This window comes from Stenella coeruleoalba (assembly GCF_951394435.1).
Source record: "Stenella coeruleoalba genome assembly, chromosome: 8".
NCBI lineage: Eukaryota > Metazoa > Chordata > Mammalia > Artiodactyla > Delphinidae > Stenella > Stenella coeruleoalba.
Window position 1 is genome coordinate 71145016 of NC_137154.1, and position 20203 is coordinate 71165218.

The 20203-nt window shown below is 34.4% G+C and overlaps 1 protein-coding gene across 3 annotated transcripts; it reads right to left on the reverse strand.

Moving 5' to 3' along the window:
* Positions 1 to 2651: 2651 nt before the first annotated feature.
* Positions 2652 to 20139, reverse strand: FAM76B (family with sequence similarity 76 member B). 3 transcript variants are annotated; one of them, XM_079929777.1, is made up of 11 exons: positions 19780 to 20007; positions 18881 to 18945; positions 17947 to 18001; positions 16740 to 16895; positions 14757 to 14956; positions 11555 to 11602; positions 11285 to 11365; positions 10508 to 10643; positions 7640 to 7741; positions 4852 to 4980; positions 2837 to 2935 (listed from the first exon to the last, which is right to left on the reverse strand). In XM_079929777.1, exons 1-10 carry the CDS (start codon positions 19864 to 19866, stop codon positions 4894 to 4896), a joined length of 1017 nt encoding a protein of 338 aa, XP_079785903.1. In that variant the 5' UTR covers positions 19867 to 20007; the 3' UTR covers positions 2837 to 2935; positions 4852 to 4893. The 3 variants fall into 3 exon arrangements, with proteins under 3 accessions (XP_079785905.1, XP_079785904.1, XP_079785903.1); XM_079929779.1 differs by lacking the exon at positions 4852 to 4980 and having other exon boundaries at positions 2652 to 2935; positions 19780 to 20139; XM_079929778.1 differs by lacking the exon at positions 4852 to 4980 and having other exon boundaries at positions 2652 to 2935; positions 10508 to 10640.
* Positions 20140 to 20203: the final 64 nt, after the last annotated feature.

The window sequence follows — 20203 nt, forward strand, 5'->3', positions numbered from 1 at the left end:
ACGCAGAGACACTTGAAAATGCTGTACTTTCGGCTTTGAAGATGGAGGAGGGGGCAAAGAGCCACAGAATGCAAGGAATGCAGCTCCAGAAGCTAGAAAAGGCAAGAAAACACTTACTTCCCTAGAGCCTCCAAAAGGAACCAGACCTGCCAACACCCTGACTTTAGCCCTGTGAAACTGATTTTGGACTTCTGGCCTCCAGAACTGTAAGAGAATTGATCCGTGCTATTTTAAGCCACTAAATTTGTGGTAAGTTGTTAACAGCAGCAATAGGAAATCAATACAAAGCTTTTGACAAGTTTTTATTGTGAAATATTGGATTTAGAAAAAAAGTACAAAATGTCAACAGTCAAATGTGTACAGGTACAGTATTTCAATAGTCTATACATGTGAACAGCTTAACAGGTTCACTGCAGAATGCATATTTAGACCAGTACAATCTAAAAAGGACTGCAATATTCACAGGCTATTAATACATAAATAACTGGAGCCAAAATGACCCTCACTGGTAAATGCTAATCGATAGCTGAAAACAGGCTAGAAAGCACAATACGGCACACCATAGTATCTCCTTACAGGTCCACATTGAGAGGATATCAGGTCATTATGTCAATACACTACAGATTCAGGACTGGGACTCAATTACTAGTTTATACAACTGCAAAATAATAGGTTATAAAACCAGGTCATAGAATACAGAGAGGGCATTTAATTAGGACTAAATACTGTGAAGCCTCTAAAAGGTTTTAGCCTTGGAATTTACAAAGCTTAAGTATTTAGACTCATTTCAATTTTTAATCTCTTACCTAAAAAACGGGGAAGGGGCATCTTTCTTTTGTAGCAGCTCCAACAAGGTATAGAACTATTACACAGTTTAAAACCATAATGACCACTGTGGATTGACAAATGGCTATGAAACCAGAATACAAACATTATAAATTTTAAAGAAAGGTAATGACGGTATTATGACTTTAGCAAATCCTGAAAACGTTAAAATCTGTGTTAAGGAGGCATTACCTATCATTGTTGAGAATACTAAGTTTAGGAAGATTACTGCATGAAGATTTCATACAAATAAACTGGTTTAATTCTTTCAAGTCTGACTGATTCAATATTTTACTATCACTTGAAAATTACCCTAGGTATATGTTTTCAAATTGGACAAAGAATTATTTGAAATCTGTTTATAATGAATCACTATAGGAATAATCTACTGAAACATGAATCATGTTAAAAACAATTATTACAATCATCCTGTGTTCTGCGGAAAGAGGATCTTTGATAGGACATTCATAATCAATGCTTCAAGACTGATAAATTTAATAACAGTTTACTTGAAACAAATTTACTTTGCCCATAAATTCCTAAGAGAAGGAGCCTTCTACTCTATACAGTTTATCTAGCAATGCTTGATGCTTTAAAATTGAACTGAAACTCTGAACAGGCATTTACTAAGTAGGAGATCAATTCTATTACAGGCTGAAAACCACTGGATTAGAACACAATTAGTCAATAACTTCTCCTACCCTATCCCACCCTACCTTAACCTTTTATAGACAATTTTAAAGACTCTGATATAATTTTCTTATAAATAGTGCCTGAATCTTGCAGTAGATTCTAATTTATTTAAAGATAATCACAGATTGATTTAAAAGATATTTTTTTCCAGATTTGCTTTAACTTACAAATTAAGTATGGTGTACATAAATATTAACTTAGATAACCACATATTATAGGGAAAGCAGATATATGGACCACTGCAGAAAAATTATTAATTTTTTAAAATTTTAATAAAAGAAAAATAAAACATGTAACACAAAATATGAACATGAAGTCATATGACATAAAAAATAAAATTATTCTATCAGAAGTGATTTAAAATTAAATCTTTTGGGAAATATTTTGACATAATTCAATGAATTCAATGACCAACAGCTTCCCATATCACACAGAAACAAAGCACAAAATTATCTAAAGTCTAGATGCATTATCAGTTCTTAATGCAACCTCAAACATTTTACTAGCAACGTTGATTTCCTTTTGAAATAAGCTTCTGTACATATGCATTTATATACAAACATTTATTAAACATGATTTTAAAACAAACTGTATGTACAAAAGATCAGCATTCCTATAAATAAAAACATTAGGTGGCAAAAAGGCACTTGTAAGTAAAAATCTACAGTAGTTTTTACAAAACAAACACATTTACCTTGGATACTGTACAATAAACATTAATTCCTATACCAATAATGAAAATACTAGTTTACTAACTAATGGTAACGATGTAACTTTAAAAAACATATTTACATATACTCTGAAGTCCATTTAATAAAAGCACCATGATTCTCTCCTAAAGTCATGTTCATGAAAAGTAAAAACACAATTACCAAAAAACCAGTGTTCACAATTTTTCTTGTTTAAAAGTTTTTGTATTTCTAAATTGAAAACTGTTTATATGAAATTAGCATAGTGTAAGACAAAAAACAAAACAAAAAGCCCTGCTGCTCTGACTTCTGAAAACCATACCTACTCTATTATTGCATGTTGTATTTTATAAAGAGCACTACTCATGCACTCCCTTACAACTGTTTAATACTATTGCTGGCAAAAAAGTTCCTGGATATCAAATAATTAAAAAGTTGCTTCAAACCAGTTGAAGTTTTATTTGAATGTTATACAACTTAAAAAATGCTGTATATCAGTTACAAAAGTGAATAGGAAACATGCCAATTTATTTGGTGTGCAAAAATATTTTTCCACTACACAGAATTTAAGGGCTTCACAGAATTTTTTTCCAATTTTACATTTTCAGCAGAAACACTAATGAATAACCAACCACTTCTCAAGGGGATGTTAATATGCTTCCACTTTTGTCAAACTTTTTACCCTTTGACAATGCTGCAACCTGTTTGAGTAGTTCTCTGTTTTTGGCCTGTGGAAGACAAAAACATTTATGATTAAAAATGTTTCAAACATTAAGTTATGCTGAAGAATACTATTTCAAATATTTTACTGAAACACTAACAGAATAAATGAAAGAGTTGATATATTTAGGTTCATCTCTTTAATGTTGGATATGTAGAAGGAAAATGCTAGATTCGTTTATCAGCCCCCTTTGTAATGGCAATATTAAAGTAATTGTTGTCCAAAGATATAATTGGTTACACAAAAGGCAACTTAAAGTGAATCCCTTTAAAAGAGGGTCAAAATTTTAAATAGGGGAAAAATATTTTTGTTTTATCTGAAAAACATGAAACAAAAACTATGAATATAAGTACTGTTATATGATTAATAAGATCAAATAAGTGATAATTTGAGAGGGCTATTTTCAGACAAACTCTACAAAGTCTTTCATTTTGATGTTTACCTATTTATAGAGCAAGCATAAGAGGTCCTTTTTGCAAAAATATTCAGACTTTATCACTTTCCGAAAGGGACTACTCTCTTAATGATATTCAAAAGAAAACTTTTTGAAGCACCCATCACAACTACCCTTTCTGGTCTTTTTGTTGTTGTTGTTGTTCCTTTAATTGGCATACAGTTATTTGGTATTGGCTTTGATATAATTTGAGCAGTTACACATCATCACTATTTTCATTTTCACGGAAGGCTGAAATTTCTTTTCAAAGATTCAAGATTTCATTTTGCCATCAATCTGAACTGAATTTGCAAGTCATTCAAATGTTCCATCCACCACTGACAACACACTGTCCTCAAGCCAATGTGCTATGACAGTCACTAGTGCTTAGGTACAAATGGGGGCCTTCAGTGAATATTTTCAAATTTTGACTACATCCATCTCCCTGTGTAATCTCTTAACTGTGGCAATGTAGATAATAAAGGACCCTCCATATATACAAATATGTTAATGCACAAATGCTTTTGGAGTTTTTGAGCCAAAACAGGGAGAATGTTGACAACAGTCTGGAATCTGAGAACTGACAAAATTTCAGAAGATATCCTCTGGTTTACGTTTGAAAACCATTTTCCTGCACAGGTCTCAAGATTTTTTATTATCTACACTTTTTTAACCTCAGTGCTTTATCTTCTACTCTAATTTTAGCCTTTGTATGGCACTCTGCCTTTTCACTATACCATCTTAAAGCAGTTTCATAGAATATAAACCTTTCCCAGGCTTTGTACGTCCCAACCCTCCGCAACCCTTCACCAATCAAATTCTCCCTAATTAATACCCATGACCTCCAAAATACAAATATCCTAGCTATCTTACATTTGCAAGTCAAATCATTTTTTAATGTTCGACTGTATGATTAATAGCATTTCTCTAATCCACGATTATTAAATAATTAAGGTGGTAATTAAGGGCTTCAATTTCAAATTCAATTTCAAATTTGGAAAATCATCAAGAATTTAAAAGGATTTTTATTTTCCCTTTAAAAAGAAATAGTTTGAGAAACTCAGACGACAAATCAGTGAGAATGCCTGGCAGTTAGTGGAAGTCAAGTGCACGCAACCATTATCAATTGGTGTATTACTCAGCTGACCAGTCCTAGTAAACATGGTAGTTATAAGTTGTTTTCTTTTCATTGTTTGCTACATATTATTCAATATATAACTATAATAGACTCACTGGTTAAAAAAAGGAATCTTAAGAAACAGAAATTTTAAAATACAAATTAATGAAGGGCATAAAAAAAGGAAAATGTCTGCAAACTTGCCTCAAAGAGATCTCTGTCAGATTTGTTATACAAAAGTGTTTACACTGACATAGCAAATCATTAAAGAGTTAATTTTCAAACTATCTTTTCTCATTCATCAAGAAAAAAACAAAAAAATCAATGAGTTTATAATTTTCATATTCTAAGTATGAAATACAAGAACTCAAACCTTAGGTATTGAAAGAAGTTTTTCCTTTTAATTCTTTAGCAGCTAATTTTCAATCTGCATGTATATATTCAGTCTCCTAATCACGTCACTAGTAAATTTATTTGCTGATAAATTATGTAAGAAAAAAGCCTTTAAGAAAAATAAACAGTAAGTCAGTTGTTAAATGGGGACAAGTCCAAATCTGTCTTATTCTTATTTTGGTATATTTAAAATATATTTTATAGAAATATTTAACATATATGCATTAAAATTTTTTATCCTAATATTACTTCTTTATTATGCACCATGCAAAAATCAATTATTTAAGAACTCTTAAGCAAGCTAAGTTAAAAATGTTTAGAAATGCTGGCCTCAAGAAAAGAATATGTCGATTACGAATCACACAGATCCTGCTTTGAATCCGGGCTCTGCCACTTATCTGCTATGTAACTTGGGAGTCTACTTTCTCATATGTAAAACAGAAACTTCACCATCTACCTCAACAGGAGTTGAAAGAACTAATCAAATATACAAAACACTTAGCCTAACACAGTGGCTGGTATATGGTAGGCACTCAAATGTTAATTCCCTTTCCCCTTTTATCAACTTACCTCCTAAATGAAGGTATACTTTTTATTTGGCTTTCTTGATACTTTAGACAATTTGGTTTTTGTTTGGTTGGTTGGGATTTGTTGTGGGGTTTTTGTCTTTTTGTTTTCGGTATTTTGGACAATTTTTTTCTTGTGATGCTCAGTGCTTATTTTTCAAGTTTGGTAGTTTCAAATGTTTTGAGAGTTATTAGAACAAGATAAATTTTCTGCTTCAGCATTCAGTTTCTTATGACAAAAAGAAAAACAGTTCACTATGTTCACTCACTTAGGTGGAGAACCTTACTAGTACATGGTTGCTAAAGGGAGTGGGGTTAAAAGAGGATACGTAACTGTGACAGAATGTCACCAGTAATAATACACATGATAAAGGGAAGTGGCCTCACAATAAGGATGAAGTAGAAAACCTGAGTAAGCTGAGGTGGGAGTCAGTGCAGAACAGGAGAAAAGTATAGTTAAATCTGAGTCAGAAGATATCGGTTTCTATGTCACTTCTGACTCTGTGACCACAGCTTCATCTGGATACCACATAACTTAAAGTTACTGTAGGGAGAAAATAAGAGAGCCTATGTAAAATTATGTTGAAAATGTATACTTCTATATAATTATTAGTTATTATTAAATTATATGAAACTTCAGCTACCAACCAGGAAGAGGTAGCCTTAAGATACCAATCAGGCTAAGATGTCAAAGAGAGGTTCCCTTGTGATTACAACTACAAAAGGAAACAACAAATTGCTCTTTTGAACAGTGAGAAGTACTAAGTTTTATCATAGTTAAGTACTGCTCACAGGTTTTCTGTCATGTCATTCTGGATTTATTCATGTCTTGGCTAAATCACATTAAACCAGAGATCACCATGCAGAAGATTTTGTTTCCAGTAATCATTCAGCACTAATAACTGAATGAGTAAAATAACATAAAACTACTGCTTGCTGGTGGATGAGAAACAATAATGTACAAGAAGCCTAATATATAAAATGGGCAATCTCTCAGAACAGAGGGCAGATGGGCATTTCCATAAATCGTCACTCATTCAACAAACCATTTGAATTCCTACTATGTGTCAGGTTCTACGAAAGTTTCTCTTCAGAATTCTCTGTAATAGTAAGATCAGCATTACGACTAGGCAATCTCTACCTTGAATTTCAACAGGTTCCTAAATCCACTTTACAGTCTTACTCAATTTAAGCTATTTTCAAAGTATGAAGAACACAAAACCAAAAGACAGGAAATAGCAAATATCCCTTGATATTACAGTTAAAAAAACAAAAAAAACAACAAAAACAAAAGCAGGACAATATTAATTCCTTCCTTCCCAAGCTACACTCTCCCATCAAGAGCCTAAAGTCTGTGTGCTGCCATCTTCTATGCTTTTAAGACTTAATTCTACAAATGTCAGAATGTATAAATCGATAAAACATATGATTAACTTAGTGTAGTCTGATTTCTAAATTTATGAAACCTAGGTGAAAAAAGGCGTAAATAAGGGAATAACCTAAATCTCTGTTTGATGCTCTCCATCTCTGCATTCCAGACCTCAGAAACCACCCTCGTCACTGTGGTGACTCTCAGCATCACCATTCAGTTGTTTTGTATATGGACACCTTACTGAGTATCCTCTGCAGTACTCCGAGGAGGTTGGCCTACATCCTTAGAGGCTCCCTGCTGTGGATACAGCAGAACCCTATTTGGCACTTTAAAAATCACAGTACGGAGGTTAAAGTGCACTCTTTGGCCTTGCATCTCTGCATGCAGCATGAATTTCCTCCACTCGAGGTCCCATAAATTGGTTTTGTAGCCCCACCTCTCCTCCCGTTATCTGGGAGGAAACAGGAAGAATAACTACATAATGTACTGAAGACCTTACTTTCACCTTATTTCATGAATCTGATTTTTAATTTTTTGCTTTTCACCTGAGGATCAACTGAACATACTTCAGTGATATCCTCCTCTGAGAACCCCATTTGAACTTTAGGCAAAAGGTTTCAGAATTAATCTACTGAATCCCCTTATCAAGTGATTTCAGGCAATAACTTCTAATGGGAGCAGGATTACAAGGTATTTTAAGTCAAAATCAAAGCTGAAAATGCTCTAGATATGCATAAAGTAGGGATACCAATACCAGCCTAAGAGAAAGAATACTATTAACCAAGTTTACCCCTCCTTGCCTAACAGTTTACAAAAATAATCTCATTTACCTGGAGTTGTTCCACAGTTTCTTTGTGAGCTTTTTCCATACTGTTCATCTTTGTTCTCAAGTTTGACTCTTGGTACTGAAAGTCTGCCTTAAGTTCAGTTAACTGAAAGATTAAAGAAAAAAAAATACATATATATATATATATATATATATATATATATATATACATGTATATATATATATATATATATACGCATATGCACAAACATCGTTAAATATTTTTCACAATAAACTCACAATTCATTATAAAAGTGGAGAAGGTTAACAGCAGTTTACTGAGTTTTGTAACTTATCTCGAATTTGTTTTGAGAAATGATGAATTCTATCTAATTTACTACTTTAACATTAATACAATTTTAATGTTAAGACAATATTGAAACATCAGTATAACTTTTGAGAAGTTGTCTTTTTTTTTTCTTTTTAAAGGTGGTTTCACTGGACACAGTTTGGCAACTGGTATGCCAACAGAAAAGCTTAATGGTTAATACCTTGGAAAATGCTTCAGTTAAAACATACTTCACATTATATATAAACAAAGTAAACAGTAAAACTGGTTTCAGGTTACAACAGTCTTTCAATGAAAAAAGAAAAAAGTTTCACACTGGGCAAGTACATAAAGGAACAGTCTTATCAACCAAAAGCTATGTTGCTTTTATTTTAAAATTTATGTGCAGAATTCCATATCCAATACCACTTAAGATTTGAGGTAAAAATGGAGAACAAAGAACAGAAATACAACTAACACAGAATAAGAAAGGAAAGGGGGTTACTTTAAAATTTGGGCTAAATTAGGCAACGTAAGAAAAAAGATGGTGATTTGAGGAAGGAAAGACAGCTATATGACAATTTTTTTCATAAATATAAATGACATACATAAAGATACAAAATCTCATGACTTCATACTAAAAAATAAGTTGGTATTATATAATTTCAACATAAGAACCAGGCAGAAGAAAGCTTCTGGTTATTTTTAATTGGTTTTCATTATGTAAGCTTTAAAGGTTTGCACGTTCTTTTCTGTAATTACTCGGTAGCCAGTAAACAAAGAAGTACACCAAAAAGAGAGAAAGGAAGTCACAGTGCCCTATATTCTGATTTTCTGAATAAAAGCTCTCGCTTTTTGTCCAGTTCAAAGAATAACTGAATCCTGCTTTCTACATTACAAAGGAATTCCTTTTCTGAAATGTCAGTTCACATCAGATAAGCTATGATATTTTCATCACTACACTGTGAGTTGCCTCCAGATTATGAATTTCTGGAAGATAAGAATCATGTCTTATTTCACCTTTTTATCCTCATGATCTAGTACATCGCTGGCTCTAGAAGTCACTGAATAAAGTGAAATAAATTCTAGAAAATAACGTGGTTGTCTTACATTTACATTATTTTAAAAAGCTGTAAGTATGTAGCTATTTTAGGCTTACAATTATTTTCCTCATAGTACTGCTAATTTCCATCCCCATTAGTGTTTAAGAAAAAAGGAACACTAACAAAACCAGAAAACTTTTCACTAACTGCACTAACATAGAATAGTGATACTTGAAGGAAATAAAACATCTAAAAAAGCCAAAATTCCACAATTCATTACTACGTAGTTTTGGAATCATTGCTATTTTATAGTAAACTTCCCATTTTATTCAACTTTTATCTAGGTTAGTACAGATAGACCTGTCTTTGTATAACAGAAATGTTTCTAATATTTTGTGTGTAAAACAAATTTCCATTAAAGCTAATTTAAAATATTCTATTGTTAAGCAAAAAGAACCATAAAAAATAAAATACTCCTAACTATCCTATTGTTGTCTATGTCAATCCTAAATTTCATTTATCGAATTTGCTTAAGGTAAGGTACAAATGTATTAAAATAAATTTAAATCCATTAATCATCAAGGTGTGGGAAAATGTAACACAAAAGTTACATTTTTACATGAAAGCCAGAAGTAAAAGCCAACTCAGACTCAAGCACTACTATGGAATCTCAGAGATAGCTACATACTACATATTCATAATCACAACTTGTTGATAATTTTAAAAGAACGTTTTTAATGTTTTCCTATTGCAATGATATGTTTGAAATAGGTCAAGCCAGACAGTCTAGGATCATAAAGCAAGTACAGAAGTAGGTTCTACCCTCAAAGAAGACCAAACCCCAGTAATAGCAGCTATGAGCACTTATACATGCCAGAAGCTGTAAGTAAACACTTTACATTCTCATTTAATCACAACCATCTTCCCATGAGATGGTGTTAATATTCTCATTTTTAAAATGAGAAAACTGAGGCCCAAACAGGTAAAATTCTGCTCAAGCGCACACAGAAAGTATTAGAACTTTTCACTAAACAGACAACATATTCGATATTCCTCTTTATCTAACTGATAAAGTCCCAATAAGTACACTTACTTCCTATCTTAGATACCTATTGTTAATCATTACCACATAGGAAATTCCCACAGCATTAATTTTCTCCACTTATTTGATCTTGATTGAAATAAATATATAATTGGTATATTAGACTATATTCAATTACTTTCTTATACCAAAAGAATTGACATAATATTCCATTTACATCTCTTTTTCAAATTAAGACATTAGATCTAATTTTAGATTACAGGCTTACTGAAAACTAATGTTCAGAAATTATTAGAATTCTAATCAGCTCTCAATTGATTCTTAGAACTAAAATTCTGAAGTACCACTTTTACATATCATAATTAGATGGCCTACGTTCCACTTTGGGCTTCTGTGTCTTATAAGAATCATGTACCACAAACATGATCAAGTTATTGAAGAAAGTCTAACAAAATTTGCAATTATCAAGCAAGAGTCAAGATGTAAACCTTACCAGGCTTCAGTGAACCATGTACTTACCTTTTTATCTTTTTCTAAAATGGTCTGGTCTCTCTGTTGTAAGAGACGTTTAAGTGACATCACTTCTTCTTTCAGTTGACTTATAAGGACAAAATTGTCTGTTCCCCCACTATCTGCTGACTGATTTATAGAGCTACTAAAAAGAAAAGAGTAAAACACAGTTAAATGAAGTAGAAGGAAAATTAGCAGGTGTTCAAATTGCATAAATTAGACAATTCCACAAACATCCTTAAGGCTAATGCAAAAAAATATGTACCTGACAGAAATGGATGCAACTGGCAAATTACCTTACTAATGGCACACATTACATACACCTGCAGAAATATAATTCAGTATTAGCTTTTAGGGGGTCAATACTTCTAGTGTAAAGCAATAGGCAGCCAATTTGTACAGTAACATCAGCAAACTTTTGGCTAATGAACTAAAACAAAGTCACTCTCAAAATACTTTAAATCTAAAAACATTTTCCAAGCAGGTCAATTTCAAATATCACAATTCGTTTTGTGTTTCACTGAAGAATAATTAAGATAATGTTCTCTATTCAGATTTTTTTTCAAAACCCAAATTTATGCCCAAACAGAACATCATTCAGTGCCACTTTCTTATTGCTAAAATTAAGTTAAAAATTTTAACTGATTATGTTTACTCTTCTAGGTGACTCAAAGAAGTCAACGTAGAAGATACATGTTCTATTCTTTTACCTAGTAATAACTGGCAATCAGCCATAACTGTTCAACTAAGTTGAATTTTCACAGCACTAAAGGAATTCATTTTTACCTATCTCCATTAGATGGCTTAGATTCCAATTTGGGCTTTTTCTTTGGAGTTTCATTCTGAATTGCTGCAGAGGATTTATGGCTGAAACCAAACATTAATAAAAATAATTAGAGTAAAAAGGGCATAGGCATCAAATGAAAAGTTATTCTTCTTCCCCTAAAGTTTTACTGAACATCAGTTTTTTTAAAGCCTAAGTAACAAAGTTAAAGGAATATCACATCTTAAAAAATACATGTCAAAATACTTCATAAAATACGTTAACATATTTACCTCTGTTTCCACAGTCCCTGCTCTTGTTCTGGACTCAGATTGCTGATTCTGAAAAATACACAGATGATATCTAATAACATTTATTTAACCCATCAACATTTTAACAGCATTCTTCCCAATGGAATCAAATGATATATGTTTATATTCTTTTGTTCTGAGAAAGGCATATTCAACTAAGTTTTCAGCCTAAGCTAATATATATTGAATAAATCACATTCCAATAAGATAAATTCTAATCAAATGACTACTAGCCATCTTAAGTTGTTTAAGAAAGGTAAGATGATAGGGACTGGATTTTCTTTTTAATCAGGACTTTCAATAATTCAATTTAATATCATATTAAGGGTTAGGGTATATGAGCATGAAAACCACCACAACAGGGTTCTATAATGACAAAGTCTGAAAATCATCATTCTTAGGCTACCCTTACTATTTCAGACAGATGTTTTATCTTAAAGTTAAGGCCTTCCTAATAAGCCTACGTAGAGATTCCTTTGGAATAACTCAAGTTGCTCACAATAGTGTGTCAAGTTGAACCAGGAAATATCTGAGTTTTTCTTTCTTTCCTAGTTTTCCTAAGAATCTTTTCCAAAGTCTCATCTTTCATTAGGCTGTACTCTGGAGCAGTCATGCTGAAAATACTGGGAAATCTCATAGTAACTACTGATTTTACTTTTACTTATAATTACTACTACAGTACTACTTCTTTTCCACTATGCCGCAATACTAGCAACCACTTTATAACTCACTATGAATTGTCCATACTTTTTTCCTGTACTTTCACATTGGCCAATCCTTCATTAACCTCTAGCTTATTCATTCAACAGGTGCAGAGCATCTCCTATGTACTGCACACCACGTAAACTGCTGACCCTTGAACAACATGGGGGTTTGGGGGTGCTGATCCTCTGTGCAGTTGAAAATCTGCACTTAACTTTACAGTCAGCCCTCCATATAGGAGGTTCTGCATCCACAGACTCAATCAACCACAGATCATGTAGAACTGTAGTAAATATTTAGTAAAAAAAAATTAAAAATCTGAGTATATAAGTGGATCTATGCAGTTCTAACATGTTGTTGTTCAAGGGTCCACTGTATATACAATATAAGAGATGTTAAAAAGACCTGGGCTGTGTGACCTTTTGCAAGTTCTTAAAATCCCTGAGTCTCAGTTACCTCATCTGTCAAATGGATATAAAACATACCTTATAGGGAAAATGAGGATTAAATGAGTTACCTATGTAAAGACACTTAGTACAGTGCTAGCATACACAAAATAAAAATATGTACATATGTTTGTGTGTGTATATAAAATTTAGTATTCTTTTAGCTGTAGAAGTTTTTTAACCATGTTCTTAAGAATCAGCTATAAATAACAAGCTGGGGAAACAGCAGCTGTAATTCTCTCAACCTGAGTTATTCTCTACTTGTGGCAATGAACGGCAACCTTACTGAGGAATTCAGTCGCCATTTTGTTTCTTTTACAAATTTCATTAAAAGCATTAGCAAGGTATATAATCACACATGAATTAACAGAACTATCCAGACCTCAAAATGAGAAAAATCACATTAATAATGACTTAACAGAAACAGAATCTTAGCTTTCTGAGGTGGGCTATTTCTTGCATCCATGTTAATCTGAGTTTCTTCCTTCCCCCATCACTATATATCACAATATGTAAGCTTTTCATAATCATCCTTATCCAATGAACTTAAGATAGGGCTCCACAAACTGGTTGCCTACTCATCAAATATAAAATAGTATTTGCATATCTTAAATAATCAAAAGGAAAATAAAAAGTCAATCCATTCTCTTTCCCTTTACTTCTGAAACCTTAATTTCAAAAGATTAAGTTCCTGTCACAAAATTTGATCTTTATAAACATAATCTGAGTGTGTCCTTTCACATCATGCTAAAACAAATTTATCTGTAAAAGGCAAGGGAAAGGGACATTTCAGCTGAGTCTTAGGTCTGACAGTTATCATCATGGTAGTTATTTCCTCATATTTTTTCCTAAAGCAAGAAGCAAAATCAAGGAAGGTTTACATTCCTTTGTTCCTTGGGATACACTGATACAGAGACCACAAGATTTCTTCAAAGTAGCCAGATTAGAAGTCATTACGCAGTCTACCACTGTTACATCCAGAAAGCACTACAACACAGTGAGACAAATGGAAAAATTGCTAGAGAAGCAAACAATCTCAGTGCCTCAATAAACCCCCATAATCTAATATGTGCTTGCCTATAATTCAGAATCAAAAGTTGTTAATTAGACAGAACTACATTACATTCCACAAATATCTTCATGTGTTCCTAACTAGGGCAGGCATCAGTTTTCTGTAAATGAAACTGTTTTAACTGTCTAGAACTTTAAAAAGGCTCAGAGAAATTTGTGAAAAAAAAAAAAAATTCTCCTGAAAATCAGTGGGTATCATGTCCCCTTCTTCTCCATTTTAATTTTTGTGTTTATTTTGCATTTTAATATTCTTGATTTGTCCATGAAGACTAAAACTACACCTTAAAAAAACTTTACACACATCAAAGGTTAAGATACTACTACTATGTAACTTTTCTCCCTAAGGCAATTTAAAAATCAAGTAGTTGTTAATATTTGAAGAGTTCCTGTCTGTTTTTTAAAAAAAGCAAAGTACCATGTCAAAAAGATTACTTCTCACACTTTGTGAACCTTCAAGGTTTAGAATGCTTCCATCACGGTCACAAATGACAGTGTTGCAATCTGTTCTCCAAAAATACATTTCCTAGTCACTGGTTTAAATTTGTTTTAACTAAAAAAAGTTAATAGTAACTGAGGTAAATAAAATTTTTACAAGTAAAATCCTAACAATTCTTTGAACAAAAAAAGAATATTGAGGCTTTTGATAACATGAATCAATGAAGCATCAATTAACTCTGATGTACTTATATTCTGACTTCATTATATGATCATAACTTTATACTGTAAATCTCTAAAAGTCCTATCTTTATATTTATGGTAAACAACTACACTCATTATGTGTAATTCTGTACACTGAATAAAGTGGGGAACAGCCCCAGAAGCTGTCATGGTAACACACAAGAAGCTTACCATGTACAATGGAAACTAGACAAGCACATAGCTAGCATTTACAAAAAGTTAAACACTAAAATCTGGCACTAAAATGCCAGTGAGGACTTTGGAAAACACAATTTCAAAGTACTTACTTGTGATGGCTACTGCTGTGACGATGGTGATGGTGATGATGGTGGTGATGATGTTTTGAATGATGCTGGTCTTTCTCAGTAAGAGATGAAGAAGATGAATTTGAATGTGACGATCCCAGGCTCTTCCTTTGTTCTTTTGTCTTCTGCAAAACTCTCTTGTACGATAAAGTACAGAGCCAGCATAATAACTTCCCATCAACCTTTTAAAAGACAATGCTTATGTTAGATTAAATATACGTGTAACTGGCTATAAGTGAAACCAGGTTAAGATAAACTGCTCAACTGCTGGTGTGTATGTGCACTCTCTCTCTCTCTCTCTCTCTCACACACACACACACACAGACTGTTGCAAAATGGAAGTAAAAGTAGACTTTTCCGAAACTTGGGGAAATGCTTATTTAGAGGATCATAAAATTAGAAAGGATGATATATGGACTTCCATTAGTTTTGAGGCATTTTTAAATTTGGAGAGGAAAACTTATTTTCTTATTACTAGAAAATAAGCATAACTTGATGATATACTTCAAAGAAACCTTATCTAAGCACTATCATAAATTCTTAAATTACTGTGTAACTACTAAAATGACAAAGTATTTCCCATGAAAGCAAAACTGTTAAAGAAAAAATGAGATTGAATGACATATAGAATCGACTCTCATTTGCAGATTTTGTATTGGCAAATTCACCACATATTAGCTAAAATTTATGTCACCCCTAAATCAATTTGTAGCACTTTTGTGATCATACACCCACATAAACAGAAGAGCAAAAAAATGTGTGTAGCTAGACCGCAAATGTTCCCAGATGAGGTTAACACGGTGATGCTTTGCTGTCTTTCTTCAGCTCTCATACTGTAAACAAGTATCCTTTTCAGTCTACCTACTATCACGTTTTTCACATTTGTGCTTTTTATTAGTGATTTCACTGTTAAAATGGTCCCCAAAGGTAGTGCTAAAGTGATGTACAGTGTTCCTAAGCATAAGGCGACTATGATGTACTTTATGTGGAAAATACCTGTTAGATAAGATTCATTCAGGCATAGTTATAGTGCTGTTTGCTATGAGTTCAATTTAATCAATCAACAATATATATTAAGGTGTCTTTAAACAGAAACATACACAAAACAAAACAAGATTAGGTACCGATCCACTGATTACCACGTTGTGACCAGAGGCAGGGACCTATCCTGTATTGTCCGTAGGAGCAACAGTTCTATTCACTAACTCAGTGTTTGCAGCAACTTTATAGAACATAACTCTCACAGACAATGGGAGGCCAGTGTCTGCGTGTCAACGGGGAGGAAAAGAGACTTCTTTCCAAAATTAAGACTAAAATTAAGTTCCTATCCTCTATTTGTTCAAATGAGAAGTGCTGGAGGAACATGTCTTACAACTAGGGTACATATATTGCTGTGGAGAAACACGGCAGAGCCCCTCAAAGAGACAGTCATCCTCCAAATCAACTGAAACTGACAGTCATCAGGAGGCCTGTGTGAATGCTCAGCAGAGAAATGTCACACACATATAGATACCTTTTAAGTCACTGTAGGTAGAGAAAAACAAACAATGGTATAAAATATGAGCCCCAAGTCAAAAGGTACATGACTAACTTTGAATCATATGTGTTAAAGTGCCATCAGGTATATTTTCACACCAGCAACTTCAAGTAACCAGCAAAAAGGTAAGTAGCTGAGAAGATTTAAAAGCAGTTAGTAATTCTCCCACACCAAATACTGGATAACCAAATAGTACAGAATAGCTATCACAGAATGTTTTTTAAAGTATAGTAATCTCAACTGATCAACATGAATCTACATATCATGCCAACAAGGAGAAAATGCACTGTTCCTGCACTTTCTTCTAACCACCTGCTTTCAGGGACCCAAAGAATACATCAAGCTTCAGTAATACATTAAGTATAATAACTTCCAACTTGTTTGTGTTTTATTTAATTTCCAGATGTCATAAAATAAATAAAACATACCTTTCTTCTTCCTTCCTCCTTCCGATCAAAAGCACATTGCTGTTTGCACTGTTCACAAGTCTGAGGTGGTCCATATTTTTTTTCTGAATTTGTGCAACGCTGACACTTGGTACCAATAAATGCTGCAATTATGTTACAGTATTGACAAGGCTTAGGCTGAAAAACAGATATATATTTTCTTTGAGACATTTTAAAATACTAAAATTTTGCTGCATAAAATATACCCAGTGAACAGGACATATTTTAGGAATTAATTAAGGAAACTAATAGGCAAAAAGTTTTCTGTGAAGTATGTTGCCCTATCATAGTCAAAGACATTTATTATGTTTCTATTCATTTGCTAACATTTATTTCTAGACTCATTAAACTTTTCGTTAGTTAAATAAGATCGTGAAAAATGTACTTATGACCTGCATAGTATGTTATATAATACAAAAGCTACATGTAAAGACGTTTCAATAAATGAAAACAAAGGTACACACTGACAAAAGTTTCATGTATCCAGTATCTGGGGGAGTGAATTTCTACTAACTTAATATCCTGTTAGCTTAATTACTATATCATTTATTCAAAATACATTTAACAACTTTTCATCATATATAGGTAGAGCTGATGCAAGAAATAGGTGAGTTTTCAACTAAAAAAAACTGGCACAAGCATATTCAACATAACTATAACAAACATACCTTGATTTTCTTTGATATTCAAAAGACAACTGAAGATTTTAGAATCCCTTAAGGCCAGAAATTTGACTATTCATGACTGTAATATACCAATAATAACTATAATATACATATAAGAAAAGAACTTATACTAGGATAACTTCTTGACTTTTGTGACTAAATGCCTGAACTGTGCCACTATATAAAAATTGTCAGAGGTTCTGAGGAAGAGGTAAAGTACAGTTATGCAAACTTTATAAGTAGGTTCTCCACAACCAGGAGTTTGTTTGCTATATTTGACTCCTTAAAGAATAAAATCATAACTTCCCCACTGAAATTCAATATATATAAACATGCACATAATATGACTGTTTTAAAATTTTATCTTCTCATCAGACTCTCTATAGAAAGTTTCTTTCCTGAAATATTTTGGTACTTGAAATATTTAAGAACATAGCATACATATTTTTTAAAAGGTCCATCTTTGTGAAAACATTAATTGACCAGCAGCAATAAAATGAGATGAAAATATAAGATATACTTACGGTGCCAAATTGCTTCACATTTTGAGCACACTTCTTACAAATCGTGTTAGTTTTGCTGAAAAGGAAATTGTATATCGATGATGAAACTTATGCAGCACGATGCTGAACTAAAGCAAGCAAAGTGTACTATTAGTAGAAGTGTACCATGTGCTTTAGTAGTACTTAAAACTTACTCTAACACAGAGTAAGAATTTTTTAAAAATGCAAACGTAAGGATCTTTTTAGGAACTTCTTAGGATCTTTTTAGGATCTTTTCTGCTCCCCTTAATTAAGATAAATGTTTTCATACATTTTATTGTGTATTTTAAATGGAAACAAATCAAAAAACCCTATTGTTTTCTATCTAGTTCCAAAATCCTCACACTTGCCACTATTTATGCACAGCACCAGTGCCTATCTAACCTTCCACTGGGTGCTCTCCACTATTATGATGCTCACACCTACTTGTGAAGAAATTATTTGTTCTTCTCTTAAGCTCTTGTGCATGCACTGAGGCTCTAACAGGAATCACTCCATTAAGAAATATGTGCTGTTCTTCCACTGGCAACAAGTTACTGGATTTCACCCTTGGAAGGTAGCTGGTAACACTATAGACCTTTCCTCAGGTCCATGTCAGCATTAACGTTCTGCCATTTTTTAATAGTTTAACAGTAACAGTTTATATTTGCACTTTTCGTTAGCAAGGCTGTACATTTTCCATGCAATAATTTATTTTTTATCTCCTCAGGTATAAAGTCTAGCTGTAAAATACCCATTAATTTTTGGTCAGCATTCTCTCTCCTACCATGCAAAAAGGGCTTACAACTTAAAGCTTAGAAACTAAACCATTTAATTTTAAAAAAAACTGTAACATAAATATGGGATTACAACCCTCAAGTATTCCTTACAGACAATACTTTGTCTTTAACAATCAAAAATTGTTCAATATACAAACCTCTCTTGTTGAAATTCTGATCTGCAGTAAGTACATTTTACAATGGGATGCGCAATCCGACATTCCTGTAATAAGACAATATGTTAGTCATTATCTATCTCAAGGTCCCCAAAATTTCACGTTTCTGGTGGAAAATTATTACCCAACCTAGTCAAATGCCTAAAACATCAATAAAATCTGTCCCCCAACGTAGAAGATTGAATGATTTATCAAATAAGTAGCCAATTACAGCATAATTCCTTAGAGAAGGCTTATGTGTCTTTGTCTTTATTAGATGGGGGGGGGGGGTACGCAACAGATAAATTAAAAAAAGCTGTCAGGGCCGATTCCAAGGACTGGTTAAATGTGAAACTACTTATTATTTTGCACCGTTGCTCACAGACAGCATCCCGGCTTTAATGGGATGGGAGGAGCTCCAAATCATAGAGCATTCTGTTCCCAAGCCAGACGCTTCGCTTTCCTGGACAGGGAAGAAGGATGCCATCAGCTTTGCGGCTTCAGGTTCCTAGCAAGAAAGTGCAAACACCGTCCTCTGCCTCCCGGTGGAAGGAGAGGACAGACTAGACAGAAAACCGAGATGAAAACATCTCCATCCCGGGGTCTCTGCGGCATAGACAGGTGGCTGCCTCACGCAGCCCCACCCCTGAGACCCCTCAACGTTGCTGGGGCCCGGCCCCCTCCTGGGTCGCTTGGAAGAGGGCAGGGTTCCGTCCTCCTCTCAGGGGCTTTCCCAGCTGATGCCCAGGTCCTCGGATAACGGGGTCTCTGAGTGAGGAGGCGAGGGCTCCAAACCCCCAAGGCGCCGGCGAAGAGAGAGGGGCTGCAGTGCAGCGGGCACCCAGCTCCCTCGGGCTATGGCCGAGGAAACCCCACCCGCCCACCACCCAGCGCCCACGGACCTTGCAAAGCTGCTGGCCCTGGGAGAGCTCCTCGAAGGGATAGCGCTGGGTACACTTGGTGCAGGCGTACAGGGCCGAGGCCGCCATCCTGCTCCTCAGTCTCCTCCTCCACCGCCGCCCGCTCCGAGGCGGGGCCCTACGGGGAACTCGGGCGCCGCCGCCGCCGCCGCCCGGGCCGCGGGCTCCTCCTCCTCCTCCTCCCCCTCCCCCGCGCCCACCAGAGCCTTGACGCGAGAGACCAAGGTACTGGAGACGCAGCCGTCTCCCTCCGCCTCCACTTCCGCCCCAGCCCACCCAGTGACGCCGTCCCAGCAGCTCCCGCTTAGGCCCCGAGAGCGGCGGAGGGAGACGAAGCGGATAGTTCGCTGCGGTTTAGCTGCGCGGCGACGGATCCGCTTCCTCCTCGGCCTCCCTTCCCCACCTC

Excerpts from the sequence above, each read along its gene's own strand:
- FAM76B (XM_079929779.1), bottom strand. The coding sequence starts at position 19,866 with ATGGCGGCCTCGGCCCTGTACGCCTGCACCAAGTGTACCCAGCGCTAT. Across the intron at positions 14,957-16,739 it reads AGGAGGAAGGAAGAAGAAAG|GTTGATGGGAAGTTATTATG; the intron begins GTATGTTTTATT and ends GTCTTTTAAAAG. Across the intron at positions 10,644-11,284 it reads AAGCCATCTAATGGAGATAG|TAGCTCTATAAATCAGTCAG; the intron begins GTAAAAATGAAT and ends TTTTCTTTTTAG.